Source organism: Gavia stellata, chromosome 17 (assembly GCF_030936135.1).
Source record: "Gavia stellata isolate bGavSte3 chromosome 17, bGavSte3.hap2, whole genome shotgun sequence".
NCBI lineage: Eukaryota > Metazoa > Chordata > Aves > Gaviiformes > Gaviidae > Gavia > Gavia stellata.
Window position 1 is genome coordinate 5184014 of NC_082610.1, and position 23463 is coordinate 5207476.

The 23463-nt window shown below is 40.2% G+C and overlaps 1 protein-coding gene across 3 annotated transcripts in view; it reads left to right on the top strand.

Moving 5' to 3' along the window:
- Positions 1-23463, top strand: part of NAV2 (neuron navigator 2) — a 230251-nt gene that overhangs the window by 183143 nt on the left and 23645 nt on the right. For all 3 annotated transcript variants that reach the window (XM_059825934.1, XM_059825936.1, XM_059825935.1), the window contains 9 exons: positions 352-1054; positions 5067-5534; positions 6587-6652; positions 7900-7944; positions 10088-10248; positions 12301-12489; positions 17877-17929; positions 20031-20054; positions 20174-20248. In XM_059825934.1, the coding sequence (XP_059681917.1) occupies positions 352-1054; positions 5067-5534; positions 6587-6652; positions 7900-7944; positions 10088-10248; positions 12301-12489; positions 17877-17929; positions 20031-20054; positions 20174-20248 (1784 nt within the window). The remainder of the gene's footprint in view (positions 1-351; positions 1055-5066; positions 5535-6586; positions 6653-7899; positions 7945-10087; positions 10249-12300; positions 12490-17876; positions 17930-20030; positions 20055-20173; positions 20249-23463) is intronic.

The following is a 23463-nucleotide window of genomic DNA, read 5'->3' on the forward strand; positions in this document are numbered from 1 at the left end:
TGCCTTTTAGGAAAACTGTACTAATGGCCTAACACTACTTCTGCCTAATGATAAAAAAGGATCAATCTGTGGTAGCTACAGAGGGAAACGTTTTTTTTCTTATCTGTCACTATTACATAAGACTGTTCTGCTTTTCGTATTCTCGAGGGCAAACACACCACATACTTCCTCTGGCAAGTCTGCATGTATAACTCACTAGAGTGGCATGTAAGTTCAGTGCAGACTAGATGAGAATTTTTAACCACACTCTGGTGGCTAACACGCTTTTGCTTTTCATGCTGCTTTGAGTTTCATCATTTGCTTGATGTTTTCAAGTCATTAAATATTAGAATTCTTTTTCTATTTTTGTAGGGAAAACTGATGACGCCAAGGTATCAGAAAAGGGTAGACTATCTCCTAAAGCTGGACATGTTAAACGTTCCCCATCAGATGCAGGACGCAGCAGTGGTGATGAATCCAAAAAGCTTCCCACAAGTAACTCTAGAACAACTGCTGCTAATGCTAATACATTTGGATTTAAGAAACAGAGCGGGTCAGCCGTGGGTATGACTATAATCACTGCCAGTGGGGCAACTATCACCAGTAGATCGGCTACCCTGGGGAAAATCCCAAAGTCATCTGGACTCATGGGTAGGACCACTGGTCGGAAGACTAGTGTTGATGGCTCGCAGAACCAGGATGATGGCTACTTAGCACTTAGTGCCCGAACTAATCTTCAATACCGTAGTTTACCCCGGCCCAGTAAATCCAGTAGCAGAAGTGGAGCTGGGAATAGATCTAGCACAAGTAGCATAGACTCCAACATAAGCAGCAAGTCAGCCGGGTTGCCTGTCCCTAAGATGAGAGAGCCTGCCAAGGTAATCCTTGGAAGTTCTCTGCCAGGATTAGTCAATCAGACTGATAAAGAGAAAGGGATTTCGTCTGACAACGAAAGCGTGGCCTCATGTAATTCTGTTAAAGTGAACCCTGCATCACAGACTGCTTCTAGCGGAGCTCAGAGTACTCACCAGCAAGGAGCCAAGTACCCCGATGTGGCCTCTCCCACTTTGCGCAGGTAGGCAATAAATTCGTTGATTGTGCAATGATGTTAGTCGGAGCTGAATGATCAGGACTCTTCGAGCCAGGCCTGGCTGTGTTTTATGGAGCACTTACTATTTAGTGTCCTACATCAAGGTCTTTGTATTTACCTTTAATTTCACATAAACAGGTTGGCCAGTGTTGTAAATACTCAGCGCATCACGCGACAGCAGCAAAAAATTAACATTTGGAAAAAACAACTGTCTGGCAGAAAGTTTGGCAATTGAGACTCTCTGTTACAAAAATCACACCCGAAGGCTTTATCCATGTGGGTATTGCAGGAATAAGAGTTTTCTTACCCGAAGGTTACTGAAGAGTTCTGGCACCAACGTATACGTAACAAACCTGCAAATGCTCCAATGGTGGATCAAATTATAAATTGACAACCGGAGAGTTACTTCAGATTTTCATTACGACAGATGCATAATTTGACCTGCCATATGTAGATTCACATGCCTAACCCAAACCGATCTTTCAGTGGTGTGGATTAGGCCAGTGTGTTGTGAGACTCATAACATCAGGTTATTCGGCTGTGTAGAAGAACCCTAAGTAAAGTTACTCTCTAAACTGGGTTGAATTTTCTTATTTTAACAACATTTTTTTAAACAAAAATCTTATCTGTCTTCTGTTTCTCCACCACTGCCCCACACATGCTTTTAACATTAATATTGAGTTGGTCAGGAATTAATTTGTTGATGCAGCATGCATCAAAGCCTTAATATCGGTGAAAGGTTCCGTTAATATTATTTTTCAATTTAATTTGACGTTGAGTAGCTTGTCTGTTTCAAGTTGCGGTGTTTTGCATTTCATTTTGTCTCGATGCCCATAATGCCCATACAGTTATGCTACATCATCCTGCTTCCAGTGATGCGAGAAAGCCACATTCCATCTGAAGCACCAGTGCAAGCATAATGGCTGTGATGGCAGCTTAGGCTAACGCTGTAAACAGTTGTAAACTGTTTCTTTTTAGATGGGTGGTTTTATTTGAAGAACCTGTGTGAGGATAATTCAAGTTACTTCCTTTATTTTATTCCTGGTTATCATTAGATAAGCCGTGTCCTTTAGAACAATTAATTTTTATCAATGGCTACTTAAAAAGAAAAACTCCAGTAGACCTTTCATTGCTATAGTATACCCCGTGAGAAATGCAGATTTTTAGTGTTGCAAGCCTCAGGCACATTAATCTTGAAATTTGATTGGAGATTTTTTTTTATTACTAGAAAGCCATGTTGCTAGCCATGTAATTGAAGTACGACATTAAAATACATGAAACTTCAAAGAGAAGACACTGAGGTTCAATTTAACTATTCCCTCATTTGATTTACCATTTCACTCTTGAAGTTTCACCAGACTGTCTAAACAGTTGTGTATTGAAATGCGTCAGAATTGAATTTGGCCTCGTCCGCTTATTACTGATATCTAGAATGACAGTTAAGAAGATTTTGAGCTTAATTTTCATCGTCAGTTGAGATGAGTTGCACATGTCGTTTTTTGCATATTTCCTCTTGGCCCTGTAATTTTTTAATATTATACAATAAATTAGAATCCATGCCTTTGTAATGATACAGATTCACCTGCAAATCTGTGAACATACGTAACTTCTATGCTGTCATAAACATTGAAATTCTGTAATTCTGCGATGAGGGCCATCCCTGTCTCTGCTCTCTTAGTATTGCCTTTAGCTCCGGTATTATGTATCTGGCACGTTCCTTAAGTGAAACCATCATTTGTCTTGATACATTTTATTATTAAATTGGGCCTTCATGCTTTGCAGCATATAATATACTGCTTTTCTGTTAATGGGAGACGTGCATGACCCAAGAGCCAGCTCAGATGTGTCAGTCTCTTGTCAATAATAGTGGGTAGGAGTAAACAGATGTCCTTCCCTGTGGGGTATGTCCTTCCAGAGTTAATCTCTGTATCGATGTGACTGTCTTACTGGGTTGGACTTTCCCTGGACTGAAAGCAACGCTCGCCAGACCGCATCCTCTCCTGAAGGCATTTGTTATGAGGTTGTGGTTCGACCAGACACCGCCTTTGGCAGCAGCATGTTTCTGTTTGCGCTGCAGTGCAGCATCCTTTCAGTTGTTTCAGAGGTGCTGTGAAACAGTTTGGGGAAGGCTGTATAGCTTAAAAACGGCTTGTAAAACTGTTGCGTGGGTCGTTAGAGTTTTTTTTAAGCTCTAGGATCCTATTGTAAGAGTACAGTTCCCCCGGCACAACTGAAGAGGTGGCAGGCGATGGCCTCGGAGCAGGAATACCCTAGGCTGGCATTGCTCCTGAAGGCCATGTATCGTTGCAGTATGGTTTGATATTTTTCTTCATACTTGCTCCGATAACATTAACTCTAAGTAAAACCTGAAATGTCTCTAAATCCCTGTAGGCATGGGTTTTATCATTTGAAGCCTTTTGCTTGTCTTAAGTCAGTGTCTCCTAATCAGTGAGGTGTGATGTGGAGTCCAGGTGGCCCAAGTTTTCCAGATCTGTGCGGGTTTGCGGATGTCTGCATTGCTCTCTACATCAGGTGCTGAGCGGATCGTGGCACAGATATCAAAGCAATGCTGGATTATGAGATGGATGTAGGTGGGCAGGACATTGGAACAGGCTGCCCAGGGAGGTGGTGGGGTCACCATCACTGGAGGTGTTCAAAAGACATGTGGATGATGCGCTTAGGGTCATGGTTTAGTGGTGGACTTGGCAGGATTAGGTCTACGGTTGGACTTGATCATCTTAAAGGCCTTTTCCAACCTAAATGATTCTATGATTTTAAGTATGCAACAGCAGCCATTCAGCTGAGATGTGTTCCAGGCATCTTGCGCAGGGACACTGGAGCTGCAGGTAGCACCCGTGCAGTGAGTATGGTGCTTCTGGGCATCACTGCACTTACTGCACATGTGCTGTAGGGTGCCCAGCTACGTTACACAGCCTGTGTTTCTGGGGAGAGTTGGACAAAGTGACTTAGTGTGCATGTGTTGTACAGACAACCTGCAAAAGCAGAGGAAGTTCTGCTCGGTGCGTACCCACCCGTAAGTCTTTAGGAGCTCTGGTATAGGAGTGCTGTAGTCCTCTCTTCTGAGGACTACAGTCCAATAGATATCCACTTTGAAAGATTTCATCCCCAATACTCCACACTGTGGATAAGAAAAAAGCAAATCCATAATAGGTATGTGTGAGGAAAACAAAGGTTCCAAAGGCAGTTACAGGAGCTGAGTGGCAGAAACAGAAGCAAGGTGTTTGGGGTGGGTGTTTGAAGCTGGAGTCAAAAGCTACACTTCCTTCATAATTTTGAGGATCAGTTTTGGAATGATTGATAACCTGGTCTTAAGCATTTTTACTTCTAAGACACTTTTGCTGGCAAGAGTGGTGCAAATTGGAGAAGCTGCAGTCATCCTCCTCCAACCGTGCCTTTGTGTCCCCTCCCTCGCACTAGTTCTGGCACTCAGCTAGTTTTTTACTGAGCCAGTTGCAGGTGCCAAACCAGGTAAAATCTCATTCCCCACTCCAGAAAAATAGTTTCCAGCTAGCTTGGCTCCTGAAATGAGACAAACCTGCATTTGATACCAGTAAATATTTTTCCTGATACATCCCAGCGAATGCTGCTTCTGTGCAGAGCATTCGGTGATTTGTCCAGGTAAATTCTGTGCAACAAGCTTTCAGCCTCTGATATTCCAATGCAGTGTTTCTCTGGTATCCTTTTTCCTTAAGGAGCAGAAGACAATATGGCTGTATTTTAGCCTTGTGCAAGTATTTATTGATGATTCAGAGAAACACCTAAGATAGATTGGGAGCTCTCAAAATTGTCTCTGGACTTTGTTGAAGGTGGCATGAACACAAGGAGATTCATAGATTTATAGTTGTGTGTGTCCAGTCTAGGAGCATTTACTTAATGTTGGTGTTCTGAAGCGAAGATGATATGTGGTCTAGATATAAAATATCCTGGCATTTAATATTCCATTTTATGTATTTTTTCATGTTGTCTTTTTTTACAGACTTTTTGGTGGCAAGCCTAGTAAACAAGTTCCCATCACAACAGCTGAAAATATGAAAAATTCGGTAGTCATCTCCAATCCTCACGCTACCATGAACCAGCAGGGTAATCTTGATTCACCATCGGGCAGTGGTATGCTGAGCAGTGGGGGCAGCAGTCCTCTGTATAGTAAAAACACAGATATGAACCAGTCTCCACTAGCTTCTAGTCCCAGTTCAGCACATTCAGCTCCTTCCAACAGTTTAACGTGGGGTACCAACGCCAGTAGCTCTTCTGCTGTTAGCAAGGATGGCATTGGATATCAGTCTGTCAGCAGTCTTCATACCAGCTGTGAATCCATTGATATCTCTCTGAGCAGTGGAGGTGGGCTGAGCCATAACTCTTCCGGTGGCTTGATTCCAGCCTCTAAAGATGATTCTCTGACTCCCTTTGTCCGAACCAACAGCGTTAAGACGACATTGTCTGAAAGGTTAGTGGGTTTTTCTCTCGTTTCTGTGTGTTTGTACGTATCTCAAACGTGAATGAAGTCCTGGCAGCAGTAGCCAACACTGCAGATAGAAATCAGGTTGTGCTTCTTAAGAGGTAACAGTGAGTGGTATTACTAGAACGTGCAAAGAAGCCATTCCACACAAGGAGCCTAGTTCAGAGCGAGAGGATGGGTTCAGGTGAGGTTTTTAATTTGCTGTGGTGGCCAGTGTGACAACTTTTCTTGCTACCATACTATACCTAATATTTGAATTTTGCATCGTGTATTATCCTTCCAAAGACCTCCTGTTGGTTGATCTGATAGTGATATTTAAAAACCCGCCCATTGTTATTATCATTTTGATTTGAGAAGCCGGCTGATTCACATTAAACTTCTTGTCTATAATATTTGACAAGCTTTTAAACTGGAGGTCACGCTGAGAAGAAAAGTCCCTGTCTCCCTAGTCACTTGATCCCTTCTCGGCCTCTCCATGCTGCCCTGTCACATCTCCAGCTGCTCCCTACAGTGTTTTGGTACAGGCATTCGTGTGAATGCTCAGTGAACCCAACTGGGAGATGGGTCCAACTGAAAAATAACCACCTGAATTGTATTTCAGACTGGTCAGTTCCCCGGCTCCTTACACCGTGAGATTCATCGGTATCTGTGTGGACACATAGTAGGAGCTGGGAACAGACTGAGCAGGGAGGAGGGAGCGGGACTGCTTTTTCAGCATCAGAGCTGTATTAGCGGCACATGGAGCTAACATCGGGATAAACCAGACAGTGACTTGCAGTGCACGCGCTCTGCGTGGCCTTTTGTAGAAGGCAGTAGTACCCCTGCAAGCATTGGAAATAGCTGTATCCTGATATGTAATTATGTACTCAGGTGGCAAAATTTTTGTAGTTGCATCTCAATGGAGGAAATTACCGCTGAATATAATGTTCTGACAGTTTGGGTTTCTGTTTGTGTTTTATTATAACTCCTTTCTGTTCTCTCCTCTTTTCATTCTAATATTCCTTCTCTTGTTTTCTGTCTTGTTGGACTGGTTCTTCTAGCCCTCTTTCTTCCCCTGCCGCTAGCCCCAAATTCTGCCGAAATACTTTGCCCAGGAGACAGGACAGGTAATGCTGTCTCAGGACAGGAGTACGCACAAGGCTGTAGGTTTTGTTGCCCATCTCCGTGAAGCAAATTGTTTTGTGACAGACTGTGCTCAGTTGAGTCCTCTGCTGTGTTCATCGTTCAGGTGTGAACCGACACAAAGACATGCCAGTGAGAGTCCCCTCAAACACCCCATCTATCTGCCTCAATCAATCTGGAGAATGGCATACGGCAGAGTTGGCATGTTTTTGGTGTTGCTCTTGTTACTGGGATCATCTTTTGGTGGGGGGGAGTATTATTTTTCTCCCCCCCCTCATTTCTTTGCCAAAGGCGATTTGAAAATCTTGCCCTTTTTTTTCTACCAATTGAAACTCTCACTAGCATTTCAGCATTCCTCTGGCATGCTGCTTTCCCCACTGCCTTTCGGGCCTGTCTTTTTTGTCGTGCAGTCCCCGTGTCATTCAGTGTCGTCAGTCCTTTATTGCAGTTTGGCTCGTGAGTGTTTTGCAGGGACTTGGGTACATCCATCCTTGTAAAGATGAATAATAAAATTAGGAAAAGATGACCTGAACCCAAACATGCTAGCTCACTTTTGCTCACTGCTGTAATTTTAATCACTCCCACGCTGTAATTTAACTGTAAGGATTGTCATTAAATTAATACATTTAAGCACGTGGATATTTTCTTTAAAAACAAATTAGCAGACTCTGCTCAGGTATGAGTTCCTCAGTTGTAAAAACAAAAATATTTGGGGTTTGGGTGGCTAATAGATTCATTTTACTTCACTAATGGCATTTAAGCTAAGATTTGAAAATTTAAACAGTCTGGGCTCAATACTTTTACTGCTATGCATTGCAGCTGCGTAACAGTAATTAGCTGCATTCCCTAAACGGTGTCTGCTGAAAGAAATGACGGAAAGGTGGTTTGGACTCGAAGATTCTCATCGGTTTTCACAAATAGTCTGCCTCACACCTGCTGAAAAGCATATTTTTAAGCATCCATTTGAGGTTTAAAGAGCCATTTTTGTTCATTGTGGGTAGGAGAAATAGCAAAACCACGTTGCGAACAGATGAGATTGATTGGCATGGTACCAGATGCATGTTTGTGCAAATCCACACCTGGGTAAGGAGGTTTTTGCATGTTGCTGTAGGAAGGCCCCAGCACCTTTTCCCCTGAAAAGGTGATGCAGATGTTTGTACGTCCTTCGTCCTGATCTTACTCCTTCCCTTTTGTTCTTCTCTGAAGTTCTTTTCTTTTAACTTTTCTGCAGCGACCCACATCTTGATAGGAACACTTTGCCTAAGAAGGGACTCAGGTATTGGTGTTTCCACACGGTTTAACAGCTTTTGTTGTGGCTTTGGAGTTTGCTTTGTGTTTCTGTTGTGGCTGGTGGTGATGGTCGCAGTTTGCAAGAGGTGGCAACAATATTCTTTCCTTCCTTCCCTCCTTCCTTCCTTCTTTCCTTCTTTCTTTCTTCCTTTCTTTAATCTTCCAAGAAGGCCATTGACCACTGTGCTTTTTTTCATCCAGTGGCTTCTCCGCTTGAGCAAGAACTGTGGCTTTTGCTGGCTGAACTGCTGAAAAGCATCTCATAAACAATCACTGGGCTTGACTTGAAAACAATGATTTTGCAGCTTCTGTGGCTATTACGTGGAATGACTTGAGCTCATTTTCACCCCGGGAACCTTGGTGTTGATACACAAATAGAAAAGTTTTTCAACATCATGCCAAACCTTTTAGGATGAGATTGGACATATTAATGTAAAAAAAGGAAAAATCCCCAAACAAACTTTTGGCAATTGTCTTCTCGTACTTTTTGTATATCTATAAGGTTGTGATTTTTATAACGTAAAAAAACTGCACCAAAAAAGGTTTTTCCATTAATACAAGCAATTCTAGCAAGATAGTCAACATGAGGTGTGTTAATTAAATGCTTTAAGTGTTACAGAATTTACAGAAGATACCTTAGACAATTCAGAAAATTGCAGCTTCGGAGTTGCTTAATGCAGCTTCTAGGATCACTGAGTTGACTCGTTGAAATTGCAGCTGCAATTTATTCTGTGCTGTACACATTGTTCTTCACAGCAGCTTTATCCCATGAAGCCAAGTGCTAAAAGCCTTTCTTAAAATGGCATTTTGTTTAAAATGTTTCTGTGGTTATCAAGTATGTCTCTAATGAGTAAAGACTCTCCTTTAAGACTGAAACATTTGAGTGCTGAAGAGGTAGGTATTAATGCTGAAAAATAAAATCCTTAGTGTGTTAAAGTAAAATGACTATTTAAAGCCCCTTTCTTAATAAACTGATCCACGTGCAAAGTTTAAGAGATGCAGATAGTCAGGGACCGTTGCTTAAGTGCTGAGGCATAAGCAGAATAATGAATGTATTTTTTGAAAGTAGTTTGAGTTTTTACAATGCTAATTATTGTAGTGTTCACATTGATTTAAAATAGTCGTAATAAGTGATACTCTACTGTAGAGTACTTAGTTGGCGGGAATCTAATTAGTTAAATAGATAATATCAACTAATAACAGGCTCCAAGTGTTTACTTTTTGGAAGGAGAGCAGTAACTCATCAGTATTTCTCAAAAACAGATGGCGTGGCATAAGGCAGACACTGAAATCCATCAGCAGACATGTGTTTCCGTGATGCTCTTTCTGTTGATACCTGTACCCTAGCACGTATTTCACGTAACACCTGTAGTAACATACCTATTTTTCAGGCATGTACAGAAGCAGATTTAAACTTTGCTTAAGCTGAAGCCAGCGGGTGTTTTGCCGTTGATGTTGGCATAGACAACGTTTCTGCTCTTTTCTTTGCCTTCAGAAAAGGCTAAGCGTAGTCTCCTCTATGATGATTTAATGCTATTAATTTTGAACTAAATGGGATACACCTCCACAGACCTTTATATTAATGCCTCTGGAATATGAATTATTGGGTCACAACTTGTTTAAAAATCTGGTAATGGCTTTGTTGACTTGAAATTGGTTGTAGTATGACAAAAAGCCAGCTAAACTTAGCGATGCACCAGAATATTAAAATAGTGATAGAATTTTGGCATAACCTAAGGAAAGGAAAGGATTTCCAAATTATGGTTTTATTTTTTCAATCATACGTACGTAACACACACTATATTTTATTTTACAGTACACAACTTCTATCTGTAGCTTGTTGTTTACTACTAGTTTGGTTACTACTGAAGCCGTAGGAGAGGAGGTTTTGAAGGGTTTTTTCCCAAACAGAAGTGGAATGAATTAGGAACAGCTTAGAACAGCTTGGAACAGCTCCTTAATTCAGTATTCTATTGGTTTTGTATCATTTTAATCCTTAAATTTCATGTGAGAGTTCTTCCATCTTTCTTTCCTTCTCTCCCTCCCCAAGTCTTGTGACGTTTCATGGTTGTTTTTTTTAAATTTTAAATGTCTAAAGATAATTTTGGAAAAACTGTTTGCTTTTGCAGGTATACTCCATCCTCCCAACTCCGTAATCAAGAAGATGCAAAAGAATGGCTCCGGTCCCATTCAGCAGGAGGACTTCAGGATACTGCTGGCAATTCTCCGTTTTCATCTGGATCCAGCATAACATCACCCTCTGGAACTAGATTTAACTTCTCACAGCTTGGTGAATAATTATCTCTTTGGATAATCACAGCAATACCTTGTGTGTCTTGAAAATAGAGTATTGCACAATTTAATTTTCTTTCAGCAGCTCCAAGTCCCGGGTTCAACCTCAGGAATCACTTTCACTGAAATGAGTGTGACTAATTAGCATTATTATCTTGTATGCCCAAAGGTGGCATACTTGCAGTAACTCTTTGAAAATACTTCTTGTTGCCTACCTGTTCACTAATATTGCTTTAAAACCCAAGCATATTGCTGTATGTGCCAGTCTCATCAGTTGAAGATACCTTATCTTCGTATGTATTTTTCAAGTGGCTTGTTGGAAAATTGCATAAAGCTCAGTCTGAATCGATATATAAAATCAAAAGAATTTTAAATCAGAAAAAATGCCATTCCTTCACTTTTAATTGATAAAAGTAAACACTTTTTGAATGAAGGAAACAATAAAAGTTGATTGACAGGATCCATAAAGCATTGCGGATTTTAGTTGACCATATCAGCAGTTGAAATAACCTAATTTAAAGTGCTAGTAGTGCTCATCTTTGGTACACTGATTAAATATTACTTAGTTGCCTTAGCAATTTGTTAGGTATGTAAATCGATCCTAACAGTGTGTGTATATATATATAGTCTTTAAGTGACGTGACATATGGAAAGTACTACGTCGAACAGACGTTTTCTGTTTCTTTTTGACTTTCTGAAGCCCCTGCATCTTTTCTAGAATGATACTTAATACGCAGAATAGTTAAGCCTATACTTATGAACTTCTTGCGTCGTGTGAATTTGCAGCAGCTTATGCGGTCACTTACTTCTAGTGCAGTATTGAGTTGCAGCGGGGACATTTTAGAGCCCTTCTTTGAGTGCGCTGAAAAGAAACAGATTAAATAAACAGCTTTAAATAAACTAACACTTAACAAAGTTTCAGCTGAATATACACACAGTGTAATTACATTGCCAACAGCTAACAAACTGTCATGACAGTTCATGAAAGTACCTTAATGGTAAAAAAAAAAAAAAAAAAAGGGTAGTCTTAGACTCAGAAAGTTAACTCTCAATGGAGAATATTGAAGATTATTTACATTAATAAGCTTCAAAAGCCATTTGGCCACAAGTAATTAACAAACAAACAAACAAAACAGATATTTTTCTGTGTTCTTAAGAAAAGGGCTTGGAGATATTGGAGTGAAGAGAGGTCACTGCATTTAATTTAATAGCAAATGTTGATATGAAAGTTGAGCACCTTTAAACTGAGTTATTGTATGTTCTACTACAGTCTGTATCAGTCGATGGTGTATATAGCAACAGGCAAAGACAGCACACCAAGAGGAACCTGCCAGCTGAACAGCAATTTTGTTGTTCTCTTTTTTCCCACAAATCAACTAGTTCTTAGTAAATAGCAGGTGTAATTTTAGCCCAAAAGTTCTTAAAAAAAAAAAAAAGTGAAACTGGGGTAGAGGTTTTGTACTTCAAATACTGGCTGGGAGAGTACTGGCTTTTGAGGCGAAATCGATATTTTATAACTTTTAGGAGCTCATAGTGGAAAGAAACAGTTCTGAAATATACAACTATTAGGAAGCTAAAGCACTTAAATTTTGTGACTGAGAAAATGACATTTTTCTATGTATTTGAGAACCTGAAGGCTTTGAAGGAGATAGTTCATAAGGCCTATTCTATATAGGCGAAGTACTAGTTTAAATTCCTTCAGGCATTTTAGTCCTCTTTGTGGAAGGACAGTTCCAAGTTAAACGAGGGTTAATTCGTTCATGCCTACGAGGTGTTAGTGAGTTGACTGAGCTTGTCTGTAGAAGCATAGATGTATCACCCAGTGTTTAAAATGACCTTATTTACTTGAGTTTTCTTATTCAGTAGCTTGATTTGCATACCTCTTATTTGAATTCATTGAATTTAGAAAAACAATGAAGCCTGGAGAGGATGACATCAAAAATTTGTGCCTTAGGAAAAAAAAAAATTATTTTTTTGGTAGTTGCATAAAAATTAGGTATGAAAATTTGTGGTTGCACAAATAAATTGGTGTCTGTTCTTCCCTTTATAGCAAGCCCAACCACTGCAGCCCAGATGAGCCTGTCAAATCCAACCATGCTACGGACCCACAGCCTTTCCAATGCAGATGGTCCGTATGACCCCTATAGTGATACGCGCTTCAGGAACAGCTCGATGTCCCTGGACGAGAAAAGCAGAACGATGAGCCGGTCTGGCTCTTTCCGCGATGGCTTTGAAGAAGGTCAGTAAAGTATGTGATGGTGCTGGAAGTGATCAGAAGATGGCATTCTCACATAAACCAAGTATAAATTTGGTGCTTTTCAGTTCAGCATAGGGGTCATTTCAGAGCACAGCTCTCTCTGTGTGGAGCTCCCAGTGTTCAATAAAACTTTAGTCCTGGTCATCATTGCTCTGATGATATTCATTCAGTGATCCTTCTGGCTGGACATAGGAAAGCATGTAAGTGGTGTACCTAGACCATCACTGTTCTAGAAATTGTTTAAACACATCCTATGCTGCATTTTTAGTGATCTCAAAATGACTCTAGTTCATGCTTAGAGGTAGCATATTAAAGTGTTTCTTTGAATAGGACTATTGTCCTGAACTTGGGCCTCCACACTTCTGTTTGTAGTGTAAATAATTGGTATCAGCCAGACTGTTGTTTCTGTCCCAGTTAATTTTTTCAGTATTTAATCTGTATTCAAATTGTCTTTACTTTTTACTTCTGCTGAATGTCCTGGGTTGATATCACACAGCTTCCACAGAAGGGACCCGAGTAGTTCTTCAAAACATCTAGGCTCTTCTTTTTAATTCCTCGTCGTCTTTTCAAATATGTAATCATAGCTGATAAAAGAAGCCTATGTAAATATAAAATGAAAAAGGTCGTTTACCTATAAATAAATATTTAGTTTGGTTGCTACTGATCAAGCAACCTTACGGCTGTAGCAGGAGCAGCTATGAGCACACGTTAAAACCCTCAAGTGTTGCACTTTGAGAAGTCAAGTGTGGGGTGAGCTCTGGGAGTGGTTCACAGGAAGGTTGTAGGAAGCTCTTTCAGGATTAGCTCTTGGAGTCTTAAATCTCTTTTCTTGCAAGGATTGGGAGCTTGGTTGCCTATGAAGGACTTCATCACTACAGGTCACACAAGCCTTTGCTGGCTTGCTTCCTCCACTGCTGAAGACCTGCACTTACTCGGCAGTGTTAATACCAGTGCCCCATTGTAGCTGCTCCCCTAGAGCCAGGCATGCATGGGAGCCACACTTAAATGCTCGAAGGGGCCTTCAAGAGCCACAGGGTGCCTTCCTGGAGATACGGGTTATCCCATCAGTTCTCTACCATTGGAAGAGGTACAAAATGCATATTGGATATGGCTCTGGAAAGATTCAGGGCTAATTCATTATTGAGTTTAGCCAATCTAACTCCATTACATTTAATTGTGTTTTAAAGGCCCATGGCTGAGGATCTTCATTAGGGGTTGAAAATTATTAGAATAACGCTGGCTGTAGGGCTGGAAACTGTGTCGTTGCAGGAATTAACCTTCATTTGTGCCATGCTCTCAGAAAGCTAGATGACTGTGAACAGTCAAAGATTGCCGATACTTAGTCAGTTGAATTCCATTCTGTGATGAACAGTCCTGCTCTTACTAAAGAGTTCCTTAATATAATCTGTGAAGGAATTTGAATCACTGCATCTGTGTTATACTTAGATGATTTAATGAAAGAGCTACTACAGCAAAACTTACTCAGGTTTTATTGAAGACATCCTCAAAAAAATTGTAACCTTAGTCTTTTAAGTGGACTTAAGATTGCAACGAATTCATTTTGGCATGTTGGAGGTTAAACGATCTCTTATAATTCAGAAATTCTTGTCCAGGAGAGAGGCTAGTTTGGAAGGATATCTAATAAGTATTACATGTTTGAAGGTGAACCATTTAAAAGAAAAGAAAAGGAAAGGGGAAGAGTTAGGTGAAATGTTCTACAAAGTGCTTTTCATTCATTAGAAAAAAAAGAAGTCCAAGAAAACTCTACCAAGTTACGAACTTGAAAGCGGTGGAAAAAGATCACTTTTGTATACGAAGAAGGAATCTGACCCTGCAGTAGACATGCTGAAGAATCCCCTTCCAGCTTTTCCGAAATTTTTGGCACCTAAAAGGATGGTCATATTTTACCAGATGGCATGAATGTTTAGGTGCAGTCTCCGTATTTTTGTCTTCAGGTTAAAGGTCTTCTGTCACTTCTCTGGCTGTACCGAAGGCAGGGGTAGCCTGCTTATTAGCTCCTGCTTATTTCACAGGGAATCACAAGTTGTAAGTGAGCAAGTGGTTCTGACGACGGCATGTATGTTGTCCTGTATTTCCAAACCCATGGATCTAACTCACCTTCACAGGCTGAGAGAATAGATCAAAAAGTATGAATACATCATTCACCTTCACCTTGAGAGAATAGATCAAAAAGTATTATAGAAATTAAGTTTGTGGTTAATGGACAAATTAATTTTATACAATCAGCCAGTGTCAATGAAGCATAAATCAGGTCTTAAATAAAGCTTACCAACCTACTTCTTAATTCTTTATTAGCACATAAGATTACAAGACATTTGTCAACTTCAGCAGCGCCAGGATTTCTTCTTAAAAGCCTTTTTTTCTTTTGTCTCCGTAGTGTGAAGTACAGTCACGTTCTGTCACAGCACAGCACATAGGTCGACATGTTAGTCAGCCTTGCAGTACATAACTCTTTTGGTAGGAAGGGTTTCTGGGCTGGAGGGATGCCAGCAGGAACAGCCTCCAAACTATCCAGAACTTCAGGGGAAAAAAAACAGCCTAAAACTTGAAGTGGTCTCTTGGCTACCCAGTTTCCCCCCTTCCCTGGCCATCAGTCTTCCCCAGGAGCTGTGCTGCCGCTGCCTCCACCCTGATACTTCAGCCTCCTAGAGAGGAAGGAATTAAATTCATTGTCGTTGGGATATAAATTTTTATTCCTTTTTGTGCTACTGACTGCAATACTTGTTGTTCTTTCTACTCTTTGGACAGTTGATTACGGCTAGACGGTTTCTTTTCTAGCATTAAAAATGATGCATGCTTGCATATGCATTTATAGTGCTTTAAAATAACAGCTCCAAAACAATTTGGGTTTGTAGCTTGCGTGCAGATGCATGTTAACTGCAAAAACCAGGAATCGCGTCAAGAGCATAACTGCCTCCAGGCTCCTAATTAAATAGCCTTAAAGTAGCCATCTGCAGATACTTTAAAAAGAAATTGCGCAAAAATATTAACTCCTTAGTTGTCCTGGAAACTAGAAATCTCCAATTATACACACATTCAAACAATGCAATGGTGATGTTTCACAGGGCAGGATTCCCAGATTTAAATGTTCTTTCCCTTTTTTCCATTTTGAGGCTTCTTTCCTCCTTTAAAGTCCCAATGTGATCTTAAAAATTCCACTTGACGCTAACTCAAAAACGTGTGTGTCCCAATCCATTGTAAGGAGATCTGGTTCTTCTCTGGCCAGTTGGTATGGTGGCTTTTTTGAATACATCTCGATCAGTAAAAACTGCACAAAGGAAGAATATAGAGAGGCAAACCAGAAAATAATACTCTGTTCGCTGTATGAGTCCATTGGTGACCTTGTGTGCAATATTGCTTGCACTTTGGGCTTTCCATCTTGAAAAAGGCGGTCCTAAGGGTAAAATGCAGGTTAAAAAGAAAAGTGACAAGGAGATCTTAAGCGCATAGCATCTATGATATGAAGAGGGTTAAAATAGATCAGGAATCTTCAGCTTGGAAAAATGATGACTGAAGGGAGGTGATGATACGTAATTTAGTGCATTATAAAGAGGTTGGTTATCCATTACTTTTCATATCCCAGGGGTGTGGAGGCACTCAAGGAACTGACTGACTGATTCAGCAGCAGGTCTAAAACAACTGCAAAGAATTAAATTTCTAAACACAAAAAGAGTTTTTGGTTACAGACGAAATGTGTCAGTGGATTCAGAAGCAGTTAAGCAAGTTAATGATAGAGAGGTCACAGCGACTACGAAAAATAATGACCTGACTGCAGTGTCCATCTCAGGAATTTCCATCTCTGCTGATTCTCAGAAGATGCAAAGGTGTACCTGGGGAAAAATCACTGGGTATCTGCCTCCTTCTTGCATTCTTTTCCCTAAACATGTGCTGCGGTTGCAGCCAGAGATGGAGCATACGATTAGGCAGACCCTGGGTCTGACTTACGCTGGTTATTTTTACGTTCTTAATGCAGCACAGTCCTTAACATCTAACTATAAAGATCATTTTAATTGAAAATATGATTAACCAGAAAAAGCAAATGGGTGTGAGTGGTTTTTTTTTTACTTTCTTGTGGGTTTTTTAAATTGTCTTAAATTCCCCCAGAAGCCAACTTAGACTTTGTTTACTCCTCTTTCCAGTCTTGCCTTAGGATATAATGTCAATGGGAAAGCAGAGCCCATTTATTATGGATGTAGGAGAATTGCAGTAGGTAATTAGAGCAAAATGGTAGCTTTTCTAAACATTTTTTTTTTTCAGCTGGAGGATTTAGATGAAAGAAAAAGTGATTTAACATGATTTCATATGATTTGTATGAAGTTACCTGAAGTTTGAACAAAAGTTTCAGTTACATGTATTTTGTTTCTAAAAATAAAAAGAAGGGAAAGGTAATTTTGCATGTTTCAGTAGCAGAAAGAATAGCTTCAGGTAGTTTTTTTTACTAGCATAATGAAAAATAAAATTATGTCATATGCAGATCCTAACACCAGGGTGATGGTAACAACCTTGAGAATCAATGTATAAGTATATCTTTTACTGAAAGTGTATTTAAATACACTTAAACTGCTTGAAACGGATTCTTTTCCAGAAAAGGTCTTGTAGCCATGGTTTTACGCTGGTACTTTTTCTATGAGAGAATGAACTTTGCCTTGTTAGACAAATGTCATTGCTTTAAAGAACGAACAAAAAACCCCCCACAGAGAGGGAACGTTCAGCTCATCGACGCCCGTGGTACAGCTCCCTTGTAGTCAGCAGAAGGAAGCTACAGCTGCGTCCAGAGGACAATTCAGAGCCCCAAAATTAGGCAATGGTTTCCTGCATGCTCCACATCTCCTGGAGCATCTGGTTACATACCAGAGCTGGCTATCATGGTCTTCTCAGGAGATCTCCGTCTTGGTCTGCTGCTTAAAGAAAACAACCTGCCCCCTCAATCTCGTCTAAAACTGAAGACAAAGTACTTGGATTTACTTTTGTCATCTCTTCTGCGTTTCAGTTAATTGGTTGGGCTTTTATCTTGGGCAAGCGCTTTTGCAAGAATCTTAAGATAAGCTGTCCAGAGAAATATTTATTTCTGAACAAATCTTCTTGACCACACCTCATTTTCCCAAAACCCAAGTATTATTAAATTGTTAAAACAGCTTTACCAAATCAAAGTTTACGGATTGTATTACCTAGCCATGCATTCTTCAAACTACGTTATTGGTGCAATAATGTGATTAAGTTTATGATGGATGATGAAATTTGTGAAAGTATTTCTTCAGCAGGCTGGTAGCTGGCAGTAGATGATCTATGATGATTCCACTATGTGGTTACTGTATTTATATTCAGTCTGTTTATTTTCTTTCCTTTAGTGCATGGTTCTTCTCTCTCTTTGGTGTCCAGCACGTCATCTATTTATTCGACAGTGAGTATAATGGCATGAACAATTTGGGTTTGCTAATCAAAATTATTGAATTGACTGGTCGTCTTGTGCTAATTATTTTTGCCATTCAAGGAGGGGGGATAAAAGCGCTTTTCATTTGCTTGTGTTCTGAATGCCAGCTACGAAAGAAATATTTACGTTCATAAAGGTATCTCTGGATATTTAGCAGTATCCTCATTAAACACAGACGTTAATGGCCTAAAAGGAACTATTTATTTTTTGAGTCAGTATTTTACAGCTACACTAAATAAGTTTTGCTACAAAGGACCTCAGTAGATTGGAGGAGATTTGAACTTTGTTACCTAAAGCACCCCAAAATTTGATGAACAGAGTCATTCCAGCCTTGTATTAATGATTTGCTACTAAAGAAGTTTGAGTAAGTTTTTAATGCACAGATTTTAATAATTCTAAAGAAACCATTTGTTCACTATGCCAGTAATATTTTCTGCAAACGTATTCGTTTAGGTTATCTAATCCTAAAATAAGGCTTACTGGCATTTGAAAAATACAGGTTTGTTTTAAAATGCGTGTTGTATTTGCTTCTTTTCTTCTAACAGTCTCACAAAGAATTTTCCCTTTAAAACATATCTTGTGGAAGACCTTGTAGGTTAAGGCTGTACCTGTGCTGTAACGGGGAGGTGATGCTGCAACATGCAGACCCTGTCTTGCCTAGTTTTTCTCTAGCTAGCTGGGGTGTGAACTGCAGCGACCCGGGGCACAGCAGGCTCCAGCCCACACAGACTGTACAGAAGTATTTGGCACTGATGGTTAAATCCCAGAGGCTTCACTGCTGTTAATGTCCAAGCTAGCCAGATTAAAGGTGGATCCTGTATTTCTGGCATGCTGTGATCACAGTTTTGGGGGTTTCTTAAAGCACAACCCTTTTAAAAAATAGTAGATAATAATTACTTCAGTAAGATATGTTAATTGAACCTGATCTTTAATTTCAAATTGTTAAGCAAGTATGATGCAGCTTCACGCTTACCCCGCATCCACGGCTGAAACAAGCGTTAAGTGATACAAGAGTACATGGAAGAACATGCTCTTGGTAGATGATGTATAACTGTCTATGAAGTCAAGCCAGCATAGTGTTATTTAGTGTTATTTCACATACTTGTTTCACTGTTAGGAAGCTACACGTGTAACGTGGCCTTAAGACCTTGATAATAAAATGAAAATACCACCTTTCATTACTGGCCTTGCCTCAAGCAAGGTCCGTATGAAGCCAAAGCAGATAACGTATCGGAAGGATGGAAAACAGACCTTTTCCTCTGGGCTGTTGTTTCTAACCCTGAGAGCCACAAGGAAAGTACTCAGCAGTTGCTGTCTGAGCGGCTGGTTTTTGTGCTTGCTGCCCCAGCACCAGTGGCTCTTAATAGCGTGGTTTGGTGGGTATAATTTTCATGGTGGCTGGTAGTGGACATGTTTACATAAGGACGGTGGAGTGTGTAACTTCCTACCATATACTTCTCGTTAGCCGATAACTCTGGTTAGAAACAAGCCATAGTAGCCACAATTTTATCACGCAGACCACAACGGATGGTCAGTACATCCACTTTGCATCCTCAGATAACTAGTTGTGTGTCCTCAGTTTTTCATCACCGCAGTGCCTAGGCAGCGCCCAAGTGGGAGTAATTGTTTATTTTTCTCATCGCTTTGGAATGCAAAAAAGTGATCTCCATCCCATGGAGAGCTGAACATGGGAGGAAGGGAATTGCCTAGGATCAGCCATGGTCTGTGACAGTCCTGGCTCTTCAGAGCCTCATGCAGCCCCTTATGCACGGCGCCAGGACTTCACCCTTTCACGGTTCAGACCAGAGGTGCGCTGGTCGGCAGGCTGGGAAGTGGAGCCCAAATTCCTTCCTGCTGGAAGAAGTACTGTACAAGCAGCCTGATTTCTTTTTCCTGAGGAGTAAATAAATTAGGAGATTATCTTAGATGGAATACAGATGTGGGAATCCAAAATAAGGAATTTACATTAGAGTTTTTGAAATGCAAAAAAAAATTTTTAAAGTTTGATAAATGTGTCAGGCTGGTTGTGTTGTAATATCCTCACGTATTTTCCTCCTTTTTTATTTTATAGCCCGAAGAGAAGTGCCAGTCAGAGGTAAGAGCACATCGTGTTTGACAGGCATAAATGTTCTGTCAAGACACTCTGTGTTTCGTGTCTTGCTATTTTATTTCTCCGTGTTATGGTGCAGTAAAGTGCTCTCTTAAAATATATAGATTCGCAAGCTACGAAGAGAGTTGGATGCATCCCAAGAAAAAGTGTCAGCTCTGACAACTCAGTTGACTGCCAATGTGAGTACAACTCGGAGAACAAACACTAACAGGGAATGCATTTAATGCACTGAGTACCTCCCCAGTTTTTCTAAGTGACCGAAAGATTTCCTGCGTCTAACATTTGTTTCACACTACCTATGTGTTTAAAAACTAACTGCATGCATGTGGGACCTTTCCAAAAATAACATCCTCTGTCCTACTGAGTTGTCTTCTGCCTTTCTTTAAATACTGAATTATAATATTCATTTGGCTTTATATATATGTAAACCATTTTCAGATCTTGAGAAAATCATTGCAGATGGGGTCTTTCTTTATAAATAGCGTCCAGCTTTGGCATTTGGGTGGGATGAGATACGGATGAAGGTTATAATTGGTAGGAATAAAAATTGGTAAAAACGTGGCTTGTAATGCATTATATTTTGCTGTTGCATAAAGATGTGGGCTGATGGCATGGTAGGTAACAATGGCATAAGAGGCTCTGAGAACTAATTTAAAGTTATGCCTAAAGAGTGGACATACCTGATTTTTAACCAATGTAGGCAATACTGCTGCTTGTTTCCTCTGAGGAATTTGATGAAAAAGTAATGTAAGACACTTGGAAAAAAAGATTTGGAGGCCAGGAGGTGTTGAGGAGACCCTGTGTATGACCCTGAGCAAGTTTATTTGTGTGTTCTGTGCGGTAGTCACAGACAGCAGAAATCTGCAAAACAGAAGCTTGCTAGAAAAATAAGCAATTCTAGAGTAAATAAGCTACAGATGAATAGCCATCATATCGGATCATACTGACATCCTAGGTTGTGGGAATGAATAAACATCAGAACACGTGCTACCGAAGAGGACGTTCCTGTCCATTAGCTCTCTGAATAGGTGGAGTCCGAAACTTGGCACAGTAAAGGACAGCTTTCACCTGAGCAGTAACACCTATCATGAAAAGGCTTCAAGGGGAAATCTACTGTGGTGTTCACTGCAGGCATCGCAGTGCTTCATCCAGCTTGCAAAATGGAAAAGGAAAACGAAGAACACGGTTAATAGAGAAGTCAAAGGGCTTTGACTGCATATAACCACTCAGTCGCTTTCCCAAGAGGAAAAGAAAAAAACTGAAAAATCTTTCACAAATTAAATCTTAGGTTTGCCTTTCAAATACAAAGGGGACTGGATTACATGAGTTGGGTTTCATCCAGAAGCTTCTTTTACAAGTGAGAAAGCAGGACCAGATTCTCTTGCATACTTTTTTTTATCTTGTTGTTAAATAACCCAGCTTGTGTCCTTCGAACCAAGAACTTGGCAGCTATGCAACTCATCTAGCTCCAGAATAGTTTCGTCGCATTCTTCCTCGTACGGTGCTGGGATTCAGTAGGCTGTTACTCAACACAGGAGTTAGTAGCCTGTCTCCAGGAGCAGCGAGTAGCACATGCTTAGGGAAAGAGTAGGACGACCAGGGCCTGTGTAGCGACTCTTCCCCTGTGTGCCTGCCCCAGCTGCCATTAAGTTGCCCAAGAATTTGTGCGTGGTTACTACACTAGCTTTGCGGAGAATAGTTTTTCACATGTGCTGCTGCCGCCGTACATTTTTGTTTGTTTGTGGGTCATTTGGGGTTTTTTTGGGGGGGATGTTGGGGTTTTTTTTCCCCCGAAAAAAGTTAGTGTCATTTATTAATTATTTTGATAACATTCCATTTTTGCTTCATTCACTTTGCTAAAATTTTGTAGTTTTTTATTCGTGCTATTTAAACTTCTTAGACTTGGGCCTGTCCCTTATTTGTCCATAAATCAGCAACAGTTTGCTGCAGAGATGTTGCTATAACTGTCCTAGTAATATATTTCAGTCTCTAGCTACCTCCTCTAACATACTCTTTGTCCATGTAAAAGGCCAGGTCTATTCCCAAAAAAGTTAAGGCTAATAAATGCTGTTTGTTAAGACTCTGCTTTATGGCCATTTCCTTTACACAAGATTTTTTTTTTTTTTAAATGCTTTTAATTTAGGCAATTTGAGTTCTTTATTTAATCCTTATTTACTTCATTAATTTTTTCCTGAATTTTCGTGTATACACGCTGCAGTTTTTGATGCTTCTCAGGCCATCGGGGCAAGAATTTTGAAAACGTTTTGCTCCAACTGGGAAGTGAAGATAACTCTTTTCCATAGCTCACTGAACAATTTCCAGATAGGAGTCATTTCAAGGTGCTTGATCCCATTTTGAAAGTGCAATTTTTCCTTAAGGTTAAGGTCAAAGCGTTAAGGGTTTGCATCCCATTATTCACCTACGCGGTCCCGCTAGCTCATTTATATTTTGCTTTTGCAAAGTATTGCTGAGGATTCCTGAATATCAGTTTTGTTGTTCCCTGTTCATCCTCCCCAAAAGGACCTTTGCGGTCTGTGTTTTTAAAATAAATATTTAGATTTTCCAACATGTGTAGCGTGAGGGTTTAAATTACTTCTTGCTATTTTCTCACAGTCTCAGCTCTTCTTATTTTCATAGGGGCTGATGGGAATGAGAGATGCACATCCTGCTGTTATTGTACTGCTCGTGTTTGTTTTCATTGCAAATGTGAGAACGGTTATTTAGGGTAAGTCAGCTGTGTGCTGCTGATGAGTAAGTCTGGAACAGCTCTGTGAAAGGTTTTGCTGTTGTGTATATGTTTAGGTGGGAGAATGTCCTTTTCCGCTTGGAAGGATTTCACAGAATCACAGAATCACTAAGGTTGGAAAAGACCTGTAAGATCATCAAGTCCAACCATCAGCCCAACACCACCATGCCCACTAAACCACGTCCCACAATGCCACGTCCACATGTTAGGATGATTTTTAATAGAGAAATGAAATACTATTTTTTATGGTTAGTGTAGATTATTATGGCTAATGAGACAAATATATATTGAACTGTGCCTGTGTTCAGTTATTTGTGCACATGCATATACATATACATGTATACCTATAACACACTGCCACGTTGTGGCACTAGAAACATAGTTCCCTTTTATCAAGTTCCTTTCCATCTTCTCAATCTACTTTTCCTTCTTTTCACTTCTCAGTCATTTTCAGTTCCTAGCTGATGTCCTTAATATAATCGACGTTGGGTTCTCAGTGCTTCATGGGAAAAGGAAAAAGGGTAATTGGCCAAGTACCACGAAGTTTTGGATGATATTTAGCGCGTGGACCTTGATTGCAAGCAAGGTGCACTCAGATATGGGAGAAGTCTTTGAGTTAGATGCAGGTATATTGGCTGATAAAGCATC